General features: G+C 42.0%; 1 protein-coding gene and 1 pseudogene across 2 annotated transcripts in view; both read left to right on the forward strand.

The window, feature by feature from the left end:
- HPRT1 (hypoxanthine phosphoribosyltransferase 1) overlaps positions 1-4,630 on the forward strand; it is a 41,763-nt gene extending 37,133 nt beyond the window's left edge. Inside the window, exons 7-9 of one of the 2 annotated variants that reach the window (XM_003272533.3) lie at positions 2,333-2,379; positions 2,548-2,624; positions 3,993-4,630. In XM_003272533.3, the coding sequence (XP_003272581.1) occupies positions 2,333-2,379; positions 2,548-2,624; positions 3,993-4,040 (172 nt within the window). In that variant the 3' untranslated portion in view covers positions 4,041-4,630. The remainder of the gene's footprint in view (positions 1-2,332; positions 2,380-2,547; positions 2,625-3,992) is intronic. The other variant, XM_030807002.1, reaches the window with a different exon arrangement.
- Positions 4,631-24,405: 19,775 nt separating this feature from the next.
- On the forward strand, positions 24,406-24,889 carry LOC115833225 (annotated as a pseudogene).
- The last annotated feature ends 896 nt before the right edge of the window (positions 24,890-25,785 follow it).

Below are 25,785 nucleotides of genomic sequence, written 5' to 3' on the forward strand. Positions count from 1 at the left end.
ACAAGTATGAATACCTGTTTTCAGGTCTCTTGAGTATATAATTGCTAGGTCATATAGTAACTCTGTTTAACATTTTGAGGAATTGCCTGACTATTTAACAAGGTATATGTACTATTTTATACCAGTTACATATGAGGGTTCCAATATCTCCACATCCTTGACAACACTTGTTACTGTCCTTTTTATTGTAGCCATCCTAGTGGCTGTGATGTGGTATCTCATTGTGGTTTTGATTTGTGTTTCTCTGATGCTGATGATGTTGAACATGTTTTCATCTGCTTGTTGGCCATTTACGTATATCTTCTTAAGAGCGGTTACCCATTTACAGTATGGAAAATGCTTCAGATGCAACTGTAGTCATGCCTTAGAGATGGAGCTTTATTAAACATTCAGATCTCTAGGCATATGAAGTGCTGAGTTCTCTTGAACTCCTAATACAGATTGCACTGAGCGTAATGATATCTTTTCTGGAGCATTCCTGAGTTCAGGTAGAGAGAAGGGTTTTTGCTGTGATTGGCTTATTATGTTCTTTCTAAATGGAAATAGAATTGAAGTGTCTCCTCTATCCATTTATTGGAAGAGTCATGAGGGACATGATTAGATGATCCCTTGGAGTCTCCGGCTTAGGTCAGTGGTTAGCTACTTAGGCTGCACATTTGAATCACCTGAGAGTTAAAAAAAAAACCCAGGATAACCTCTGCCTGTGTCTCATCTCCAGCAATTCTGATGTAATTGGTCAGGGCTGTGGCCCGAGTATCTGAGTTCTGTTTTTTTAAAGCTCCCAGGTGATTATGATGTGCAGTCCAGGTTGAGATCACTTTGGGCCCTTTCCAGCTCTTTAAACATATATATTTATCTAGGAAGGTATGAAAGCATAAGTTTTCTTGAGACTGCCTTTAACATCTATAAAGACTTTCAAAGCAGCTTCTATAGTTTTTTTTAAATGGCTGAATATTTTTCAACAGGCAGCATTTGGGTTATAAAATTAGCTTTTGGTAGAGTTGACTTATACCACCTCCAGCTTTTGTTCTCAAAAATAAATACTGGTTCTTTTGGCACACTAGTTGTTTTAGCCTAAAGTTCTTCTTTGTAAGCCAGTTATTAAAAGTTGTGATGCAGCCAGGGCGAAGTGGTACACATCTGTAGTCCCAGCGACTCGGAAGGCTGAGGTGGGAGGATCGCTAGAGCCCAAGAAGTCAAGGCTGCAGTGAACTGTGATTACACCACTGCACTGCAGCCTGGGCCACAGAGCGAGATTCATCTCTTTAAAAAAAAGAATGTTGTGAGGCCGGGCATGGTGGCTCACGCCTGTGATCCCAGCACTTTAGGAGGCCGAGGTGGATGGATCACCTGAGGTTGGGAGTTCGGGACCAGCCTGACCAACATGGAGAAACCCTGTCTCTACTAAAAAAAATACAAAATTAGCCAGGCGTGGTGGCGCATGCCTGTAATCCCAGCTACTTGGGAGGCTGTGGCAGGAAAATCACTTGAACCCGGGAGGCAGAGGTTGTGGTGAGTTGGGCGAGCCATTGCACTCCAGCCTGGGCAACAAGAGCAAAACTCCATCTCAAAAAAAAAAAAAAAAAAAAGAAAAGAATGTTGTGGCCAGGCACGGTGGCTCACACCTGTAATCCCAGCACTTTGGGAGACCGAGGTGGGCAGATCATGAGGTCCAGGAGATCAAGACCATCCTGGCTAACACAGTGAAACCCCATCTCTACTAAATACAAAAAATAATTAGCCAGGCATGCTGGTGGGTGCCTGTAGTCCCAGCTACTCAAGAGGCTGAGGCAGGAGAATGGCGTGAACCCGGGAGGCGGAGCTTGCAGTGAGCGGAGATCACGCCACTGCATTCCAGCCTGGGCAACAGAGCGAGATTCTGTCTAAAAAAAAAAAAAGAGAAATGAATGTTGTGAAAAAGGTGATGCTCACCTCTCTCACACCCTTTTACAGTTTAGGGATTGTATTTCCAAGGTTTCTGGACTGAGAGCCCCTTTCATCTTTGCTCATTGACACTCTGTACCCATTCATCCTCTTATTAGCTCCCTTTCAATGGACACATGGGTAGTCAGGGTGCAGGTCTCAGAACTGTCCTTCAGGTTCCAGGTGATCAACCAAGGGCCTTGTCTGTGGTGTCAACTCATTGCTGCCCTTTCCTATTAATCCCCATAATTTAGCTCTCCATTTCATAGTCTTTCCTTGGGTGTGTTAAAAGTGACCATGGTACACTCAGCACGGATGAAATGAAATAGTGTTTAGAAACATTAATCTTCTCTTTTGTAATGCCCTGTAGTCTCTCTGTATGTTATATGTCACATTTTGTAATTAACAGCTTGCTGGTGAAAAGGACCCCACGAAGTGTTGGATATAAGCCAGACTGTAAGTGAATTACTTTTTTGTCAATCATTTAACCACCTTTAACCTAAGAGTTTTGTGTGAAATGGCTTATAATTGCTTAGAGAATATTTGTAGAGAGGCACATTTGCCAGTATTAGATTTGAAAGTGATGTTTTCTTTATCTAAATGATGAATTATGATTCTTTTTAGTTGTTGGATTTGAAATTCCAGACAAGTTTGTTGTAGGATATGCCCTTGACTATAATGAATACTTCAGGGATTTGAATGTAAGTAATTGCTTCTTTTTCTCACTCATTTTTCAAAACCCGCATAAAAATTTAGGAAAGAGAATTGTTTTCTCCTTCTAGCACCTCATAATTTGAACAGACTGATGGTTCCCATTAGTCACATAAAGCTGTAGTCTAGTACAGACGTCCTTAGAACTGGAACCTGGCCAGGCTAGGGTGACACTTCTTGTTGGCTGAAATAGTTGAACAGCTTTAATATACAATAATTGTTGTATTATTATTTCAGATGATAAATGTGGTCATAAGTAAGAAATAAATGATCGAGTTTAGTCTTTTAATTCACTGTCTTTTGAATACCTGCCTCTTACTCTGGAGGCAGAAGTCCCATGGATGTGTTTATGAACATAGTTGAGGAAGATTTAGGAAGACTGCAACAGCACACTACCTAAAGCAGGTTTTTTACTCCATCTTTTTTTGCCACTTACACTGGCCTCCCACTTTGATATGCTTAAAATTCTCTCCTTGATTTGTCTTTCAAAACTACATATTGAGGCTGGTTGCGGTGGCTCACACCTGTAATCCTAGCACTTTGGGAGGCCAAGGCAGGCAGATCACCTGAGGTCAGGAGTTCGAGACCAGCCTGGCAAACATGATAAAACCCCACCTTTACTAAAAATACAAAAATTAGCCAGGTGTAGTGGTGCGTGCCTGTAATCCCAGCTACCTGGGAGGCTGAGGCAGGAGAATCACTGGAACCCGGGAGGCAGAGGCTGCAGTGAGCCAAAATCACGCCACTGCACTCCAGCCTGGGTGACATAGCAAGACTCTGTCTCAAAAACAGAACAAAACAAAACAAAAAAACAAAAAACTGCATATTAAGACAAGAAACAGACAGGGCGCAGTGGCTCACGCCTGTAATCCCAGCACTTTGGGAGGCTGAGGCAGGCGGATCACGAGGTCAGGAGATCGAGACCATCCTGGCTAACACGGTGAAACCCCATCTCTACTAAAAAATACAAAAAATTAGCCGGGCGTGGTGGCGGGCGCCTGTAGTCCCAGCTACTCGGGAGGCTGAGACAGGAGAATGGCATGAACCCAGGAGGCAGAGCTTGCAGTGAGCCGAGATCATGCCACTGCACTCCAGTCTGGGTGACAGAGCGAGACTCTGTCTCAAAAAAAAAAAAAAAAAAAAAGACAAGAAACAAATTAAACTAATGTGATAGACTACTGCTTTGTTTTCAAAAGATACACTCCCCAAAAGTTACTGATCTAAAATACAGTAGTACTATCTCTGTTTGTTTAGTAAGAACCCTGACAACTAATAGTGTTCTTATATGTAAAATGCTGTTCTTGCCTTTCATTTCAGAATATATTTTTTAAATGTGAATTTCTGGATTTTTTTTATAGCATGTTTGTGTCATTAGTGAAACTGGAAAAGCAAAATACAAAGCCTAAGATGAGAGTTCAAGTTGAGTTTGGAAACATCTGGAGTCCTATTGACATCGCCAGTAAAATTATCAATGTTCTAGTTCTGTGGCCATCTGCTTAGTAGAGCTTTTTGCATGTATCTTCTAAGAATTTTATCTGTTTTGTACTTTAGAAATGTCAGTTGCTGCATTCCTAAACTGTTTATTTGCACTATGAGCCTATAGACTATCAGTTCCCTTTGGGTGGATTGTTGTTTAACTTGTAAATGAAAAAATTCCCTTAAACCACACCACTATTGAGTGAAACATTGAACTCGTATCTGTAAGAAATAAAGAGAAGATATATTAGTTTTTTAATTGGTATTTTAATTTTTATATATGCAGGAAAGAACAGAAGTGATTGAATATTGTTAATTATACCACCGTGTGTTTAGAAAAGTAAGAAGCAGTCAATTTTCACATCAAAGACAGTATATAAGAAGTTTTGTTCTGTCCTGGAATTATTTTAGTAGTGTTTCAGTAGTGTTGACTGTATTTTCCAACTTGTTCAAATTATTACCGGTGAATCTTTGTCAGCAGTTCCTTTTAAATGCAAATCAATAAATTCCCAAAAATTTACCGCTTTATGAATTCTTCAATTTAAAAATCCTTAAAATAAGGCCTGTCTCTTTAAAAAAAACTATGCATAGTTATCATTTCTCTACAAATTAACCTAGTTTAGTTTTCTGTTGGTTCCATTTTCCTTGTTTGTTAAGTTTTAGTAGCTAGTTTAATTGTAATCTTAATGATTATGTGGTAGAATGGGTTGGTGGAGCTACAAAAATTCCTAGCTACTTGAGAGACATTAAATTTCAGACACATGCTACACTTTATATTACATTTTACTATGCTAAAATAACGCGGCTTTCTTTTGGAATTCTGTTCAGTTTTTCAGATTGTAATCTCAGCTACATCTCAACAGATTGTTCTCAGATATGTCCTATTACCTTCTTTGTGTAGATAGTGCTTTATTGACTAAGAACAATGACAACAACACCTTTTGTTTTCTGGGAGCAGGAGAAAAGTTTTAAGCCAAAACTCTTAATTGCTTATCTGCTCCACGTGAGGTTTGAACTATCAACCTTAGGAGCCATCTAGCTTACACATGTTCCTTAAAAAGTTTGCTGTAGGCTGGGCACAGTGGTTCGTACCTGTAGTCCCAGCACTTTTGGGAGCCCAGGGTGGGGGATCACTTGAGCTCAGGAGTTCAAGACCAGCCTGGGCGCAACATGGCAAAACGCCATCTCTACAAAAATACAAAAAAAAAAAAAAAAGCTGGGTGTGGTGGTGCACAACTGTAGTCCCAGCTACTTGGGAGGCTGAGGTGGGAGGATTGCTTGAGCTTGGGAGGTCAAGGCTGCAGTGAGCCTTGACAGTGCCACTACACTCCAGCCTGGGTGACAGAGTGAGACCCTGTCTCAAAAAAAAAGAGTTTGCTGTAATTCCCAGCAACAAAGTAGGAGACTCAAACTAAATAATTTTCTATAGTCCTAGAACTTCTTAGTTTACAAAACATTTGTACTTCTGTTATCTCATTTGATGTTCATACCCATGTAAGGTTGAGGTAGATGTTACCACATGTGAGTGCAATATCCAGAACTCCTGAATCCCCTTCTTCCCCTAAAATGTCAGCCTGCTGAGGTCCACTTGGCTACCCTCTTGAATACTGCATCCAGCTTCCCACTGCTGAACCTCTTTACTCTTTTTTTTTTCAGTTGGACTTACCACCTTCTAGTAAGTTGAACCATATGAAATTACCATTTTTGTAGGTAAAAAATGGCCGGTGATAGGCAGTTTGGCGTCGTATAACCTAATAACATGTTATATAATTTACATGAATGACACAAGTGGTGGGTTGCTATGTCCTGGAGGAGTCAGCTTCAGACTCTAGCTAAATGATTGTATAACCTTGCAGCTCTCCGCTAAGTGAGGAGGCAATGTTGAAAGTCCCATGTCTTATCAGAACCAGGGAGGCGGATGAGAAACTGCCTTATGGCAGCTCCCACAACATAGGCAGGTGGGTGACAAATGGCCTTGGGACAGCTTCTTCCCAAGACTGGTTATGCTACAGTGTTCCTGGGAGGATCACATGGCGTTCCTCCAAGATGGGTGAGACTGCTGTTGACCTTGTCTATGTGGCCTATGCAGAGACATTCATGGCAGAGCTGTTCCCTTAGAAGCATCTACTAAATTGATCTTTTCCTTTCTTACTTACTGTCTGTCTCTCTTAGTAGGCTGTCAGCTCCGTGAGTGCAGGACCTTGCCAGTCCTGGTCACTGCTATATCCCCAGCATGTACAAGAGTGCCTGGAAAATTGTAGTGCTCAATAAATATTTGTTGGATAAATGATAGAATGATAGGAAGTTAAAAAGCAATTAAAATACTTGAAAATTATAATGTCTGTATTACCTAGAAAGAAGCAAACATTTTTCAGGTTAAGCAAAAAAAAAAAAAAAAAAAAAAAAAAAAAAAACTTACTAAGGATAGCTAACATGTATTGAATTCTATATGCAATGGAATGATACTTAGCGCCTTTGAATCCTGACAATAACCCTATAAGGTAGGTTGTTTGGGTTTTTTTAATTGTCCCAACTTTACAGATGAAGAAGTGTAGGTCCAGAGAGGTCACATAATTTGCCCGGGATCACACAGCTAGTAAGTAGCAGATGAGGAATTTGAACCCAGGCAGTTGTATTCCACCATCTGCCCTCTTAGTTCATTGCCACTTAACCTATAGTGCCCAGCTCTTGTGTAGAAATTAATACACTGATAACATAGAGGAAAACATTAAGCTCGTTGAATGTAATAAGTCCGGATGACTTGTACATTAAACACAGCTTTTTGAGGTCACAGCTGATCTCTAAGAATGTAAACTGATTTCCTCCGGCACTAGAAAGCATTTTCAAAGACTGTTAAGAGAGTTTCTCCAACATTCTCTTCAGACTTTTCTGCTGGCTTATTTTATGATCCTGTGGACAGCTTCAGACAAAATAACTTTCTGGTATGAAGGATTGTATTTACTCTGCTTTTTGTTTTTTGGGTTTTTTGTTTTGTTTTGTTTTGTTTTTGAGACAGTGCCTTGCTCTGCTGCTGCCCAGGCTGAGTGCAATGGCATGATCTCAGCTCACTGCAACCTCTGCCTCCCTGGGCTCAGGCCAGGTGTATGCTACCACTCTCAGCTAATTTTTAATTTTTATTTTAGAGATACGGTCCCACTATGTTTCCCAGGCTGGTCTCAGAACTCCTGGGCTCAGGCAGTCCTCCCGCCATGGCCTCTGGCAGTCCTCCCGCCATGGCCTCCCACAGTGCTGGAATTACAGGCATCAGCCACCATGCTCAGCTTGTTCTGCCATTTTCAAATGTGAATTTTATAGACACTTTAAACCACTTGAAAGAGTGATGATGTTTTAATGGTTTTCATTATTATTTGCAACTTTAAGCATTAAACACTGCCAAATAAGTTTCAAGTTTTCTCTTTACCCAATATGGATGTACTTCATAATGGACTTCCTCATCATGATTAATGAGTGAGGTGACATTCAAGCTTGGTAGCTTTTCAGTAGAACTTCCTTTCCCAACATTTTTTCTTTTCCTTTAATTATGGCAATATCTGAGAGCTCTGAACATAAGTCAAAGGTTTGATTATTTTTCATGTGGCTTCCTCTGCTTGGAACTTTCTGCCCCACATCTTCCCGTTGCCCCCTGTGTCCTCTTGTCATGCCCCTGCCCTTTTTTGAGTGTGTCTATTTTCTGGCACTACAAGACACAACAGGCTCATCTTGTGTTTTCCCTACCCTGACCCAGAATCAGCCATTACTTCAAGGAGCCCTGGTTCCATTATTGGAGAATGCTATTAGAAACCAGGATCTGGTGCTAGGCATGCTCATTTCTATTGGAGTGTCATGCAAACAATTTGTAAATTGTTTGTAGGTCCTCCCAGTGGATAGGATTAGGAAATAAAACATGCATACTAACCATGCATACACACACATCTACATCTATTTCTGTATCTGTCTGTATACATATTAAAATAAACATGAGTTGATAACTAATGTTTCTGCTGTAATCCACAGCCTTCATCCTAGCCTGCCCCTCTTCTTCTTTTTAGCTTTTTCAACAGTGGGAAATGTGGCTCTTGTTATGTACACTTTATTCACTTATTTGTTTGACCCTGGTATCATAAAGTAGTTCCATATGCATGTAACAGATTGACTAGAGTCCATTATTTGTGGACAGATCTTTTTGTCCGAAGCGTTAGAGCAGGGGTGTCCAATCTTTTGGCTTCCCTGGGCCACACTAGAAAAAGAAGAATTGTCTTGGGCCACACGTAAAATACACTAACACTAACGATAGCTGATAAGCTAAAAAAAAAAAAAAATTTCATGATGTGTTAAGAAAGTTTACTAATTTGTGTTGGGCCACGTTTAAAGCCATCCCGGATCGCAGGTTGGACAAGCTTGCCTTACAGTATCCAGTCAAAATAATGTTTTCCAAAATTACTTATTTTCTTCTTGATCCCTTTCAGTGTGGCCGTCATTTATAATGCAGTTTGGTTCATTAGTGTTTTTATTACAAATACACCCTCAGCCTTCATATCCCACTTTTAATGAATTATTACGGTGAAACATAATAAGAGTCAGAGCTATACAGAAAGGTCTACTCAGAGGTGCTTTGTTCCCTCCTATTCTGTTCCCACTACTCCTACTTTCCACTGACCCTGTGAGCATCATATTTATTTTTAATGGCAGTTACATTTTTACCAAGTGCTTACTATCTGTAGGCACTTGGTGTGTATTGCTTCTTTTGGTGTTCACAGCAACCTCTTGAAGTAAGCACTATTATTAACCCCCCTCTTTCTTTCTTTCTTTCTTTCTTTCTTTCTTTCTTTCTTTCTTTCTTTCTTTCTTTCTTTTTTTTTTCTTTCTCTTTCTTTCTTTTTCTTTCTTTCTCTTTCTTTCTTTTTCTTTCTTTCTTTCTTTCTCTTTCTTTCTTTTTTTCTTGACAGTCTCACTCTGTTGCCCAGGCAGGAGTGCAGTGGTGCAATCTCGGCTCACTGCAACCTCTGCCTCCCAGGTTCAGGTGATTCTCCTGCCTCAGCCTCCCGAGTAGCTGCGAGTACAGGCACAAGCCACCACGCCCGGCTAATTTTTGTATTTTTAGTAGAGACGGGGTTTTGCCATGTTGGCCAGGGTGGTCTCGAACTCCTGACCTCAGGGGATCTGCCCGCCTCGACCTCCCAAAGTGCTGGGATTACAGGCATGAACCACTGCACCTGGCTATTATCCCCATTTTTTAGATGAGAAAGCTGAATCCCAGAGAGCATAAGAAGCTTGTCCAGAGTGACATCTCTGATGCATAACCAGTACTCAAACCTATTTTTCTGACACCAAGGCCTGTGTGTAAACTGCAAAGGGGCTGTTTGGCACCTACTTTCCTAAAGTTGTCCGATCCCTTCTCTGTCCGGGTCTTCCTGAAGCTTGGCACTTCTGAAGTCACCTCTCTGAAAACATTCTGGTAACTGTTAAATCCCTTGTTCTAGCTATTCATGTGTTCTGTGTGGTTAAACAAGGTTCACAATGGGCCACCTGGCCTTTGGAACTTGGGTGAAGAGGCTGCATTCAGTTGATCCTCCCCACCCCCATTTTCAAAACATGGGTTTACATGTGTTATTTGTAAATTAGGAAACATAACCATGTTTTGAGCCTTCATAGAAAACAAACGTCTGGGGTCATACAGGTTAAAAGGAGCAACCAAATTCAGCACTATCAGTGTTCTATTCAGTAGACAATTCTGGGGCCTTCCTGTGTCTCAGGTTCTGTACTAGTTTCAGGACTTTGGGATAAATACAAATTATCCCTGCCCTCAGGGGGCTTAAGGCCAGGTGTACAAGTGACTCTGATGTGAGGCAAGGCTGGATTCAGTGCTGGAAGAGGAGGGCATATCTAATGCTATGGGAATTCAAAGAGGAAATGATCAGAATGAGAAGGGAGGGATGGGCCATTCCAGGAGAAGCTTCAAGGAAAAGCAACATTTAAAATGAGACTTTGGAGAGTGAGGGAAATTTGGACAGGTGGATATAGAGGATGCAAGGCTAGGGGAAAGGTTTTAGCCAGAAAGTCTGCTTGGGCAAATGCATGGGTAAAAAAAGAAATCCACTTTGGGAGGACAAGGCGGGCGATCGCCTGAGGTCAGGAGTTCGAGACCAGCCTGGGCAACGTGTTGAAACCCCGTCTCTACTAAAAATACAAAAATTAGCTGGGCGTGGTGGTGGGTGCCTTTAATCCCAGCTATTCGGAAGGCTGAGGCAGGAGAATCACTTGAACCCAGGAGGCGGAGGTTGCAGTGAGCCGAGATTGCGCGACTGCACTCCAGCCTGGGTGACAGAGTGAGACTCCATCTTAATAATAATAAAATAATAAAAATTTTAAAAAGTTATGGATCTGGATGGAGGGAAATGGAATGTATAAAAGAAGTAAACATACACAAGAAGATACAAATACAGAATAAAAGTAAAATGCAACCATCATCCCACTACCCTGACACCAGGGTATCCATTTTTCCATCTTTTCTTTCATTCTTTCTGTCTTTATATAATTGTGTAAATGCTGCATAAACCTCCTCTTACCTGCTGCCTCCTCGAAGACCTCCCTCCCTCCTTCACTGCCCTTCTGCTCCTGGAGAGCCACCCTCTCTCCATTTATCCTTCCTATCAGCTTCAGGTTCTTACCATTTACCAAAAAGAAAATCTTATAAGCCTGTCACTCTCTACATACGCAGCACCTCCTTCCATTCATAGCCTTTAAAACATATATATAGCAGTTATTGTGGTTATTTTTCTGATCACAAAATAAAAAAACACTCTTTCTAGAAAACTGGAATATAGAGGCAAGATTTTTTTTTTTTTTCAGACGGAGTTTCGTTCTGTCGCCCAGGCTGGAGTGCAGTAACAACATCTCAGCTCACTGTAACCTCTGCCTCCTGGGTTCAAGCTATTCTCTTGCCTCAGCCTCCTGAGTAGCTGGGATTATAGGCGCCTGCCACCATGCCCGGCTAATTTTTGTATTTTCAGTAGAAATGGAGTTTCGCCATGTTGGTCAGGCTGGTCTCGAACTCCTGACCTTGTGATCTGCCCACCTTGGCCTTCCAAAGTGCTGGGATTACAGGTGTGAGCCACTGCACCCTGCCGAGGCAAGATTTTTTTTTTTTTTTTTTAGAAAACGCAGTTATTCCATTACCCAGTGAAACTCTAAACATGTTGATGTACATCCTTCCAAAAATTTCTTTTTATGACAACATGCTTTTTATTTTTAATTATTTTTATTTTATTTTAAGGTCCGGGGTACATATGAAGGATGTGCAGGTTTGTTACATAGGTAAACGTGTGCCTTGGTGGTTTGCTGCACCTATCAACCCATCACCTACGTATTAAGCCCCACATGCATTAGCTATTGATCTTGATGCTCTCTCTCCCCATTGGCTCCCCAGCAGGCCCCTGTGTGTGTTGTTCCCCTCCCTGTTTATGAGAACACTTTCTTGACATAAAGATTTCATTTATTCCCATGGAATTCTAAAGGCTTTTCATACTTGTGAAGGAATAATAGTTTAGAAATAAACTGAACTTTAAAAGATACCATTTTGAAAAATACAGCCATCAAAAATTATGTTTATGGGAAATATGCAATAATATTAAACCCTATCATCTGTTGAATGCCTCCTATATTCCAGAAACTTTACATACACCAATTCTAATCCTTACAAGAACCCTGTATAGGCTTTAGCATTAGATGGACTAGGTTTCACCAGCTGTATGGCCTTGGATAAGTACCCAACCGCCTGTCCCTAAGTTTCCTCACCTGTGAAAACACCGTTTCTACCAGCTTTCAAATAAGATGATCAATATAAGGCACTTGGAACAGAACCTGACACATCATAAGCACGCTATAAATATCTATTATCACCAAATAAATTCCAGGTGCCTTGAAAATTTAAATGAAAAATAAAATCAAACCATGACAATACTAGAAGCAAATTTAGGTGAACACTTTTCTAATCCGGGGGTGGGTGGGGGCCGGAGGGAGGCAGGGAGAAGACCTTTTTTTTTTCTTTTTGAGATGGAGTCTTGCTCTGTCCCCAAGCTGGAGTGCAGAGGCATGATCTCAGCTCACTGCAACGTCTGCCGCCTGGGTTCAAGCGATTCTCCTGCCTCAGCCTCCTGAGTAGCTGGGACTACAGGCGCACACCACCACGGCCAGCTAATTTTTGTATTTTTAGTAGAGATGGGGTTTCATCCTGTTGGCCAGGATGGTCTCGATTTCTTGACCTCGTGATCCACCCGCCTCGGCCTTCCAAAGTGCTGGGATTACAGGCATGAGCCACCGTGCCCGGCTGGGAGAAGACCTTTCTAAGCATGATACCAAAGGCAGAGACAATAAAGGCAAAGAATTGACAGAATTCGCCATCCGATAAAAATCACTTCTGAGGCCGGGCACGGTGGCTCACACCTGTAATCCCAGTCCTGGGAAGCCGAGGTGGGCGGATCGCTTGAGGCCAGGAGTTCAAGACCAGCCTGGCCAACATGGCAAACCTCTGTCTCTACTAAAAATACAAAAAATTAGCCAGGCATGGTGGCATATGCCTGTAGTCCCAGCTACTCAGGAGGCTGAGGCATGAGAATCACTTGAACCTGGGAGGTGGAGGTTGCAGTGAGCCAAGATCATGCCACTGCACTCCAGCCTGGGTGACAGAGTAAGACTCTGTCTCAAAAAATAATAATAATTAAAATAAAATCACTTCTGAATGGTGGAAAGCACCACAAAGTTAGAAGTCAAGCAATAATTTGGAGAAAAGAATTAGTAACTTGTTGGACAGACAAAAGACTTTTTTAATATAACAAAAACTTTAAAAATTAAAAAAAAATACACATTCGAGGACATTTTCCTAAAAACACAGGCAAAGGGCATAAACAGCAAAGCAAGAAGACAGCTTGATGTGGCCATTTTATCCAGGGGGACATTTTGGTGAGCCCTATGGACACAGCTGCCATGATGCCAACACTGTGACAGCTGTCCCCTTCAAAATGCGTTAGCCCCAGCTCTTCCTCTCCCGCTAACCTCCAGTCCAAAGGACTTGCACTTTCTACTTTACTCCTTTCTGCATTGTTTAATTTTCTTTTACAAATATGTTACTTGTCATCAGAAAAAATAAAGAAATAAATAAACTGTTAGAGGGTTAGCCCCTTAAAGGGGAGCAAGAATCACCTTTCTAAAAGAAAGTTTATGTTAAATATAATATTTGCATATGTGAATCCTGAGAGAGAAGTTAACAGTTTAGTTGAATATTTCCTCTGTAGTCTGTAGCTAAAAATAGGGAATCTTATCGTGTCCTAAATCTTTTCCTTCTTCCACCCAGTGTCTGTCTGGATCGAATTCATTCATTCACTCAGTAGGCACTCACTCAGCCAGGCATGGTGCTAGGCCTCGGGACCTCGCTGTGAACCAGAAACTGTCCCTACCCCCATGGTGCAGGCATTCTCCTTGGGAGTTGGAGGAGGAACAGGTAAAAAATAATTAAATATTCAGGTTAACGATATATTGTCAGGTTTGAGGATTGAGGAAAGGGCGCAGAGAATGGCAGGGGCTGCTGTTTTAGATACAGTGGCCAGGAGGCCTCCGATGAGGTGACCTTTGAGGAGAGACATGCAGGAGATGAGGGGACAGTGAAGAGGATTTCTAAGAACACTCCAGGCAGACAGAACAGCGACAGCAAAGGCCCTGAAGCAGGCAGGGGCCTGGTGTGTGTGAGGAACCTCAGGATTGCCAGCGTGGCTGGAGCAGAGACATGAAGCAAGAAGGCCATGGAGATGAGGGCAGGGAGATCCCGGAGTGGGGAGATCAGATGGGGCTCTGTGTATCATGCAAAGGACTTTGCATTCTGTTCCAAGAGCTGGGAAGGTTGACATAATTGGGAAAAAAGCCCAGAAAAGCAGAGGTATCCATTTTTCATGGTAAAGATGATAATTTCAATTAAAACATGATTCCTGAGTATATGTAATTTGTAGGCCAAATGGTGCTCAATCCCTACCTCCCTCACCCCCTCACTTCCCTATCCCTAAAACCTGTACCTCAACTCCCGTTTGTAAGTGATGGGAGTTAGGAATAGAGAAATCTCCCGGTTGGGTTTTCTGAGCAAAGAGGTAACATGGCAGCTCTGTTATTTCTTTCACGTCCCCAAGGGAACCATGACTCACCCTTAGCTATCCCCCAGGAATGTGGCCCTCAGAGTGTTCTTTTACTGATTCATGATTTTGTTATGTACACCTGGAGCGGTGCAACATACCATACCAGCTTGTCAGGGTTGCTTTGTGCAAAGATCGATGACGTGTGTGAACCCGGATCCATGCTTGGGGTCCTGAGTTTCAGGTGCCATGGCCAGTTGCTAGCAGGTTGTATGTGTGTGACCAGCCCCTATGTGAGTCTCTCAGACCCTGAAGCTCCAAACAGGCTTCCCTGGACAGAGACATTCTGTCCATGCTCTGTGGCTTGCTGCTCGAGAGGGATAGATCACATCCTGTGTGGCTTCTTCTCAAATGAACAGGGACATTGGAAGCCTGTGCTGGGCTTCTCTGGACCCCCCGATGTATATGTATGTATATTAAAGAGAGACTGGGGTCTCACTCTGTTGGCCAGGCTGGTCTTGAACTCCTAGCCTCAAGCAATCCTCCCGCTTTGGCCTCCCAAAGTGCTGGGATTACAGGCATAAGCCACCATGCCCGATGTATATATTTTTCCAGCTCCCTTCTTTTCTGTATCATTTGCTATTACTACCTCTTAGCTGTTAGTATAAACTGATCTTGAGTTGTATAACTCTTTCTGGTGATTCACTATGAGGGATGATTGTGTCCTCTCAAAATTCCTATGTTGGAGTCCTGACCATGGTACCTCAGAAAGTGACTATTTGAAGATAGGTCTTTAAAGAAATTGTAAATTAATTAATAAGGTCATTAGGGTGGACTCTAATCCGATATGACTGGTATCCTTATAAGAAGAGGAAATTAACACACAGACACACAATCAGAGGGAGAAGACAGCCAGCCATCTACAAGCCGAGGAGACAGACCTCAGAAGAAACCAACCCTGCCTGCACCTTGATCTTGGACTTCTAGTCACCAGAACTGTGAGAAAACAAATCTCATGTTTAAGCCAGAACCTAGCATGTCGTACTTGTTAAGGCAGCCCTAGAAAACTAATATACTCACTGAATGAGGCAGGTAGCTGTTTCTTTTATTTTTTGAGACAGAGTCTCACTTTGTCTACAAGGCCAGAGTGCAGTGGTGCGATCACAGCTCACTGCAGCCCCTGCCTTCCAGGCTCAAGCCATCCTCCCACCTCAGCTTCTCAAGTAGCTGGGACTACAGGCATGCATCACCAAGCCCAGCTAATTTTTGTATTTTTTTTTTTTTTGTAGAAATGGGGTTCACCGTGTTGCCCAGCCTGGTCTCAAACGCCTGAGCTCAAGCATTCTGCCCTCCTTGGCCTCCCAAAGTGTTGGGATTACAGGCGTGAGCCACTGTGCCTGGACATGGTAACTTTTTCATATGCTATTTGCTTGATGATTATTTTTCTGTTTCTGATATAATGCTTTTTATTAGAGAGTTATGTTTGTTTTTATTTTTTAATGTTTGAATTTAAAAAATTAGTATAATTTGCATAATTGAAAAATTATATTTGAATAATTGAAATATATTTGTATAACCTTAAATTTAAAAAGTATGATAGAGTATACAGTGAAATTTTCCTCTCATCCCTTTTTTCCATTTAACCAGTGCACTTCCCAACAGCCAACAGATAATTTTAGTTTCCTCACTCCCTGAGCTATTTTATGTATATGCAAGTAGACATGTACATACATATTTCTGCCTTGTAACACAAATAGTAGCATACTATACAACTGCTCTGCTTCTTCCTTTTTTTAAGCTAAGAATATTAAAAGAGTGAAAAAGATGTACGCTAACAAAAATCAAAAGAAAACTAGAGTGACATTATAAAACTGATGATGTAGATTTCAGAGCAATGATTACTGCTAGGAAAAAAGGGTCATTTTACATTGATCAAAGAGGTCAACTCATCAGGAAGACATAATAATCCTAAACACTTATGTACTTAACAGAGCATCAAAATACATGAAGCATAAATGAAAGAACCGTGGGAGAAAGTAGACAAATTAACGACTGTAGTTGAAGATTTCAGTATCCCTCTATGAAAAACAGGGTAGTACAAGTACACAGAAAATTGGTAAAGATATATGACTTGAACAACATTATCAACCAAATTGACCTCATTTACATTTGTGGAATATTCCAACTAAGAACGTCAGAAAACGTACTCTTTTCAAGTGCACATGGAACATTTACCAAGATAGACAATATTTTGGGTCACCACGAGTCTCAACACATTGAAAGGATTCAGATCATATAAAGTATGCTCCATTACCATGATGGAATTGAATTAGAAACCAATAATATATCTCTGGAAAATACATAAATATTTGGAAATTAATATGCCTTCTAAAAATTTATGCATCAAGAAGAAATCAAAAGGGATATTTGAAAGAACTATGAACTGATGGCCAGGCACGGTGGCTCACGCCTGTAATCCCAGCACTTTGGGAGGCCGAGGAAGATGGATGAAGTCAGGAGTTCAAGACCAGCCTGGGCAACATGGCAGAACCCCGTCTCTACTAAAAATACAAAAAATTAGCCGGGCGTGGTGGTGGGTGCCTGTAATCCCAGCTACTCAGGAGGCTGAGGCATGAGAATCGCTTGAAGCAGGGAGGCGGAGGTTGCAGTGAGCCGAGATCATGCCACTGCACTCCAGCCTGGGCAACAAGAGTGAAACTCTGACAAAGAAAGAAAGAAAAGAGAGAGAAGGAAGGAAGGAAGGAAGGAAGGAAGGAAGGAAGGGGAGGGAGGGGAAAGAAAGAAAGAAAGAAAGAAAGAAAGAAAGAAAGAAAGAAAGAAAGAAAGAAAGAAAGAGAAGAAAAAGAAAGAGAGAGAGAGAGAGAAAAAAAGAAACTAACTCACTATTTAGCAACCACAGTAGTAATAACTGATTTGGGCAAGAGTCATCAATGGGTGAAAGCTTGATGAGGAATAGGATACTTACATACCCCCAAACAAAGCCACAATTATTAATAACAAAGGGGAAAGTAGTAATTTTACAATGGCAAGACACCACTGTAAACGGATAATGAAAGAACATCAACAATAATGGGAAAAAAATGATGCAATTTACCTCCTACTATGCTGCTCTGAGAACAAGCATAATTTCTGTGGTAGTCCTCCAAAAATGCATAACCTGAGTCTGTTCGTGGGGAGGCATCAGATAAACCCAAACTGAGGGACATTCTACAAAACAACTGGCCTATATGCGTCAAAAATGCCAATGTCACAAAGTCTGGGGAACTCTTCCTGATTCAGGAGACAATTAAATGTAATGTGTGATCCTGGACTGTGAAAAAGTAACTATAAAGGATGGTATTGAAACAGTTGTCAAGATTGGAGTACAGTAGTAACATCAAGGCTAAATTTTCTGATTGTACTGCTGTGTGTAAAAGAATGTCTTTGTTAGAAAATACATACTGAAATATCCACAGGTGAAGCAGAACAATAGCTCCAATTTACAAATGGTTCTGAAAAAATATATATATACACACACATACAGATAGACAGAGCGAGAAGGCAAGTGATAAAGCAAGTGGGGCAAGTTTTTTAAAACTGGTGAATCTGGGTAAAGGATATTCAGGAATTCTTTGTACTATTGTTGCAACATTTCTGTAAGTTTGAACTTATATCAAAATTTAAAGTTTAAAAAAGAAAGAGAGGCCGGGCGCGGTGGCTCACGCCTCTAATCCCAGCACTTTGGGAGGCCGAGGCGGGCGGATCACGAGGTCAGGAGATCGAGGCCATCCTGGCTAACATGGTGAAACCCCGTCTCTACTAAAAATACAAAAAATTAGCCGGGCCTGGTGGCAGGCGCCTGTAGTCTCAGCTACTCGGGAGGCTGAGGCAGGAGAATGGCGTGAACCCGGGAGGCGGAGCTTGCAGTGAGCCGAGATCACGCCACTGCACTCCAGCCTGGGGGACAGAGCGAGACTCCATCTCAAAAAAAAACAAAAAAGAGAGAGAAGGCATAAACAATATTAAAAATAAAACAGAACATTACTATAGACGTGGTAGAGATTTTAAAGATCATGAAAAAAATACTAGAAATAAGTCTTTATGTTTTATTTTATTTTATTTATTATTATTATTTTTTGAGACAGAGTCTCATTCTGTAGCCCAGGATGGAGTGCAATGGCGTGATCTCTGCTCACTACAACCTCCGCCTCCCAGGCTCAAGCTATTCTCCTGCCTCAGTCTCCCAAGTAGCTGGGATTACAGAAATGTGCCACCACGCCCAACTAATTTTTGTATTTTTAGTAGAGATGGGGTTTCACCATGTTGGCCAGGCTCATCTTGAACTCCTGACCTCAGGTGATCCACCTGCCGTGGCCTCCCAAAGTGCTGGGATCACAGGCGTGAGCCACCGCACCCGGCTCTTTATCTGTTAGATATATATATACTGAGATACTTATTATAAAATGGTGGGATATCTGGGATTTCCTTGAAGATAATCCAGGGGGCTAGGCGTGGTGGCTCACACCTGTAATCCCAGCACTTTGGGAGGCCAAGGCCGGAGGATCACTTCACCTCAGGAGTTCGAGATCAGCCTGGGCAACACGGGGAAACCCTGTCTTTATTAAAAATACAAAAAGTAGCTAGGTGCGGTGGTAGCACATGCCTGTAGTTCCAGCTACTTGGGAGGCTGAGTTGGGAGGATCACTTAAGCCCAGGAGGTAGAGATCAGCTTCGGCAACATGGCAAAACCCCATCTCTACAAAATATACAAAAATTAGCTGGACTTGGTGGTGCACACCTATAGTCCTTAGCTACTTGGGAGGCTGAGGTGGGAGGATTACTTGAGCCCGGGAGGTAGAGGTTTCAGTAAACCGAGATTGTGTCACTGCACTCCATCCTGGACGACAGAGTGAGACCCTGTTTCAAAAAAAAAAACAAGAAAAAAGCTACACTCTTTTACTTCTATGTATTTTTGAAATGTTCTATAATAAGAGAATATTGTGAAGACTTTATAGAAATACATTTGAGATCCTAGAGTAAATTACTAGAATCAAACTAAGGAAAAAATGGAAAATCTGAAAAACATGCAATAATCATTATAAAGAGATTGAATTGTCATTTGAAAGTCTGTCCTCACAAAAGACCTCCTTCCTCTACTATGGTCAGTATCTTTGGCATACATGAGATAAAATGTATGGTCCAGTCCAGCCTCTAAGCCTGTGCAATTCATTCAGTCATTCAGCAAATATCTATTGAATACTACATATGGACCAGGCACTCTTCTGGCTACCGGGGATACATAAGTGAACAACAACAACAACAAAAGAAAAGTGTCTCTAATTTTGTGGCACTTAATATACAATAAATAATAATGAATAAGTGATATATAGTATGTCAGGAGGAGAACATTACTGTGGAAAAATAGAGGAGGATAAAGGAGACTGAGAGGCAGAAGGATGGGCCAGTTTGTAATTTGAAAGGCAAGGTTGTAGGCAAGGTTCAGATTGGAACACTGAAACACGATTTCCCACAGAAACGAACAGGTCTCCTTGGAGAGATGGCTAATTCAAGGTCTGGGTCAAGAAGTATACAGGAAGAGCCTGGAACATTTTGTTGCACCAAAAAGATAAAACAGAACAAAACAAAACTCAGTTAATTAGTTACTGTTGGAAGATGCTAGCAAGCCAGTTCTTTAGTGATTTTTAAAAGACAGATAATTATAAGGAAACTTTTTAATAAACAAGCACTTATACTGTTTTCGACACAAACTACCACTGACTACTCAAATAATACATGAGGGGATATTTCTTTTTATGGAAATATTCTGGCTAACAAGAAGAATAGAATTAATCACCAGTGGCTGCCAGCATCACAAAAAGAGATACAACTAGATCTTATGTGTTTTACAATTGTTTTGTATTTGGGGGGCTGGTCTCTTATATGTTTCTTTTGGAGAAACAGCCCACCACCTGGATTCATCTCCTAGGGCTGCCATAGCAAAGTACCATAAAATGAGTGTCTTAAAACAACACATGGCCGGGCACAGTGGCTCACGCCTATAATCCCAGCACTTTGGGAGGCCAAGGCGGGCAGATCACTTGAGGTTAGGGGTTTGAGACCAGCCTGGCCAACAAGGTGAAACCCCATCTCTACTAAAAACACAAAAATTAGCCAGACGTGGTGGCGGGCACCTGTAATCCCAGCTACTCAGGAGGCTGAGGCAGCAGAATCGCTTGAACCTGGGAGGCTGAGGTTGCAGTGAGGTGAGATCTCGCCATTGCACTCCAGCCTTGGCAACAGAGCGAGACTCCATCTCAAAAACAAACAAACAACCACAACAACAACAAAACACCCACATTTATTCTCTCAAAGTTCTGGAGGCTAAAACTCTGAAATCAAGGTGTCAATAGGGCTGTGCTCCCTCCAAAGGCTTTAGGGGAGGATCCTTCCTTGCTTCCTCCTAGATTCTGGTGGTTTCTGGCAAGCTTTGATATTCTTTGGCTTATGACTGCATAATGACAACCTCTACCTCCATATTCATGTGGCCATCTTCCCTCTATGGGTGTCTGTGTCCAAATTTCCATCTTATGGACACCAGTCATATGGGATTAGGCTTCCCCTAATCCAGTATGACCTCATCTTAACTTGATTACATCTACAAAGACCCTATTTCCAAATAAGGTCACATTCACAGATTCCAGGTAGACATGAAATTTGGGTAACACTATTTAACCCAGTATACCACCTATGAAGTATTCTTTTTATTTTTCTCCTCAGCTTTTATTTTAAGTTCAGGGGTACATGTTTAGGATGTGCGGTTTGTTACATAAGTAAAAGTGTGCCATGGTGGTTTGCTGCACAGGTCAACCCATCACCTAGATATTAAGCCCAGCATCCATTAGCTATTTTTTTCTGATGCTCTCCCACCTCCCACCCCACCCCAGACAGGCCTCAGTGTGTGTTTTTCCCCTCCCTGTGTCCATGTGTTCTCATTGTTCAGCTCCCACTTATAAGTGAGAACATGCAGTGTTTGGTTTTCTCTTCCTGCATTCATTTGCTAACAGCTTCCAGCTCCATCCATGTCCCTGCAAAGGACATGATCATCTTCTTCTTTTTTATGGCTGCATAGTACTCTGAAGTATTCTTGACAAAAAGAAAAAATCAACCTGAATCTATTCGAGCCTCTAGAGTCAACTAAAAATTTACAGAAAATACAGGAGACTGAGTAACGTGTTAAATGACATCACAGGGATGCAATTAGCCAACTCCAGACTATGGGAAACTCTACAGGACAAACTACCTGGTATCTTCAACAAATAAATTGCAGGGAATAAAGACATGATGGAGGAACCTAGACTAAAAGAGACTTAAAGATGAACCAGTAGCTATGTTTGGACCTCATTTGGATCCCAGTTCAAACAAACTTTAAAATACACACCCATTTATGACACTTATGAGACAATTGGAGATTTGAACACTGACTTGAATATCCATTGATATTAAGGAATTATTATTTTTGAAAATGTGGAATAATATTAAGGCTATGTTTTTTTTTAGAGAGTCCTTATCTTTTAGAAACATATACTAAATTTGCAGATAAAAATGACTTGATGTGGGCCGGGCGTGGTGGCTCACGCCTGTAATCCCAGCACTTTGGGAGGGCAAGGCGGGCGGATTACCTGAGGTCAGGAGTTCAAGACCAGCCTGGCCAACACGGTGAAACCTTGTCTCTACTAAAAGTATAAAAAAATTAGCTGGGCAAAGTGGCGGGTGCTTGTAATCCCAGCTACTTAGGAGGCTGAGGCAGGAGAATCACTTGAACCCGGGAGGCGGAGGTTGCAGTGAGCCGAGATTGCACCACTGCACTCCAGCCTGGGCAACAAGAGAGAAACTCTGTCTCAAAAAAAAAAAAAAAAAAAAAAGACTTGATGTTGGGGATTTTTTTCAAAATAATATGGGAGTTGGGGGACGTGGGTGCAGATATGGCTGTGACAAGATGGTTCATGGGCTGATAATTGTTGAAGCTGGGTGATGGGTACATGTGGGGGTTCATGATACTATATTTTTATGTGTTTCAATCTTTCCATAATAAAATTTTTTTTAGAAAAAAGAAAAAGAGAAAGAAAGAAAGAAAGAAAGAAAGAAAGAAAGAAAGAAAGAAAGAAAGAAAAGAAAAATACGGTATCAGGATAAGCCTAAATAAGAAGGTGACATTTGCTCTGGATCGTTCAGCATGTACAGGGCCCCTGTCACCATCTGGCTTTAAAAACACTAAAAAATAAATCTTGTGTAGGGGCTGTGAGAGATTAAAGATGGCCACAAATTATTTTTTTAACCCAATTCTCCCATGCCATTTATTTTAAAATTTATGCGTTTTTATTAATTTATTTATTTATTAATTATTATTTATTAATTTATGTATTTAGTTTTAGAGACAGGGTCTCGCTATGTTGCCCAGACTGGCCTTGAACTACTGGGCTCAAGTGATCCTGCCTCAGCCTTCTGAGTAGCTGTAACTACAGGTGCCCATCACTGTGACTAGCCTCTGCCACAAATGCTTTTCTAATTCTCCCCTTAAGACCTGAAGCTAATTCCCCTCCCTTTGAATTTGGCCTGGCCTTAGAGACTGGCTTGACCAATAGATGGCAGCAGAAGTGAAGTTCCAGGGCTTCTGAGGCTAAGTCGTAAGAAGCCTTCTAGCTTCTGTTTGGCTCTCTTGGAACATCTCTGGATGTCCTGGGCTACCATATGAGAATTCAGCTTACCCCGAATCAGTCATTCTGGAGGCCATGCTCCAGTAAACAGTCCCAGCTGACTCAGTCTTCAACCCAACCCCACCAAGCCTCCAGACTTGGGATGAGAGGACTTCACTAGCACTTCCCAGACTGGCCCATCTGCTGTGTGAAAAGAACAGTCATCCAGCTGAACCCTGCCTGAATTCCTAACCCATAACATCAGGAGATACAATTCAATGGCGGATGCTCTAAGCTACTAGGTTTTGAGGTAGGTTGTTTTTTGTTTGTTTGCTTTCAGAGTCTCGATCTTGTCACCCATGCTGGAGTGCAGTGGCGCGATCTGGGCTCACTGCAACCTCCACCTCCTAGGTTCAAGCACTTCTCCTGCCTCAGCCTCCTGAGTAGCTGGGATTACAGGTGCGTGCCACCACGCCCGGCTCATTTTTGTATTTTTAGTAGAGACGGGGTTTCACCATGTTGGCCAGGCTGGTCTTGAACTCCTGACCTCGTGATCCACCCGCCTCAGCCTCCCAAAGTGCTGGGATTATAGGCATGAGCCACTGCGCCGGGCTGGTTTTGAGGTAGTTTTTAAGGCAGCAATAGGTGGCCAGAACATAGGTTTATAATATGTGACAAACTATGTTTTGTAAGCAAAGGAATAATAAACACAAAAGCCAGGATAGTGTTTCTTGGGGAAGGTAGGTGCAGGTGGTAGAGGCAGGGGCAATGAGATGTGGAAGAACACAGGTTTTTCCTGAGAGCCTACTTCAGAGGTTGGGTGTTGTGGTGGATTTTTTTTCTCACTGTTGCCTAGGCTGGAGTGCAGTGGGACAATCACAGCTCACTGCAGCCTTGACCTCCCAGACTCAAGCAATCCTCCCACCCCAGCCTCCTGAGTAGCTGGGACCACAGGCAGGCACCATCATGCCTGGCTAATTTTTTTCTTTTTGTATTCTTTTGTAGAGACGGGGTTTTGCTATACTGCCCAGGCTGGTCTTCAACTCCTAGGCTCAAGGGATCCTCCCGCTTCGGCCTCCCAAAGTGCTGAAATTACAGGCATGAGCTACCACACCCAGCTGGTTTTTATTTTTTTATTTTCATTTTTAGAGACAGGGTCTCACTCTGTCACCCAGGCTGGAGTGCAGTGGCACAATCACAATTCACTGTAGCCTCCAACTCCTGGGCTCAAGTGATCCTCTAGCCTCAGCCTCCCTTGCAGCTGGGACTACACTCATGAGCCACCAGGCTTGGCCGAAATTTCTACTTTTGTAACAAGGAGAGCAGGCAGCGAAGTGCTATTCAGCAATGTTGTAATTAGAAAGGAAATGGGCAGGGCAGAGATACAGATAAATTGCTGTTTTACCATCTTGCCCAACACGGTTGTAATCAAGCCTACACAAGTATAAAGGTCATTAGCCAGTAATTGACCGGCCTATTTCTTCCATCTACAAGAGACTAATTTTAAATATAAAGATGCAGAAAGATTAAAAGGATGGGCTTTTTATGCTGATAGCGCTCTCGCAAACCTGGTGAACGTTCCTAAAAGTCACCAGACTTTCTGTAAGAAGTTTAGCAATCACCAACACCACAAAGTGACACAGTACAAGAAGGGCAAGCATTCTCTGTATGCCTGGGGAAAGTGGCGTTATGACAGGAAATAGAGTGGCTATGGTGGGCAGACTAAGTTGATTTTCCGGAAAAAGGCTGAAACTACTAAGATTATGCTGAGGCATGAGAGCATTGAGCCCAATTGCTTTTCTCAGAGAATGCAAACATTTTGAACTGGGAGGAGATAAGAAGAGAAAGGGCAAAGTGATCCAGTTCTAGCATGATCTTTTTTATTGTGAATAAAATACAATCTTGAGGTTATGTTCACTTCATTTGGTTACAGTTGCCATTTAAAAAACATCTATATTATATATATGTATATATACACACACACAGAGTCTCACTCTGTCACCAGGCTGGAGTGCAGGGGAGCAATCTTGGTTCACCGCAAACTCCACCTCCTGGGTTCAAGTGATTCTCCTGCCTCAGCCTCCTGAGTAGCTGGGATTACAGGCGTGTGCTACCACACCTAGCTAATTTTTGTATTTTTTGTAGAGATGGGGTTTCTGCATGTTGCCCAGACTGGCCTCAAACTCCTGGCCTCAAGTGATCCACCCTCGGCCTCCCAAAGTGCAAGGATTACAAATTTGAGCCACCACGCCCAGCCTACAGTTGCCCTTTGGGGAGGGAATAAACTAGAGCCATCATTAAAATTCCCCTTGTGGAGAAATCTATGCTTCGTGAAAAAAAGAAAGTAAAAGGATGGAAAAAATGTGCAAAAAGTGTAAGAAAGCTGCATGGTTATATTAATATAAGACAAAGTAACTTCAAGACAAAGAGAATTACCCAAAGAAAGAGGGCCATTAGATAATAAAATAAACAATTCACTAGGGACATGACAATCCTAAATATGTATGCACCTAACAACAGAGCAAAAAAGTTCATGAGTAAAAACTGACAGCATTATATAGAGAAATAGACATATCCACAGTCGTAGTCAGATATTTTAACACCAATCTCTCAGCAATTGAGAGAACAAATAGACAAAAAATATCAGCTGGACATGGTGTCTCACGCCTGTAATCCCAGCACTTTGGGAGACCAAGGCGGGCGAATCACGAGGTCAGGAGTTCAAGAGCAGCCTGGCCAACATGGTGAAACCCCACCTCTACTAAAAATACAAAAAAATTAGCTGGGCGTAGTGACTGGCGCCTGTGATCCCACCTACTCAGGAGGCTGAGGCAGGAGAATCGCTTGAACGCGGGAGGTGGAGGTTG

Source organism: Nomascus leucogenys, chromosome X (genome assembly GCF_006542625.1).
Source record: "Nomascus leucogenys isolate Asia chromosome X, Asia_NLE_v1, whole genome shotgun sequence".
NCBI lineage: Eukaryota > Metazoa > Chordata > Mammalia > Primates > Hylobatidae > Nomascus > Nomascus leucogenys.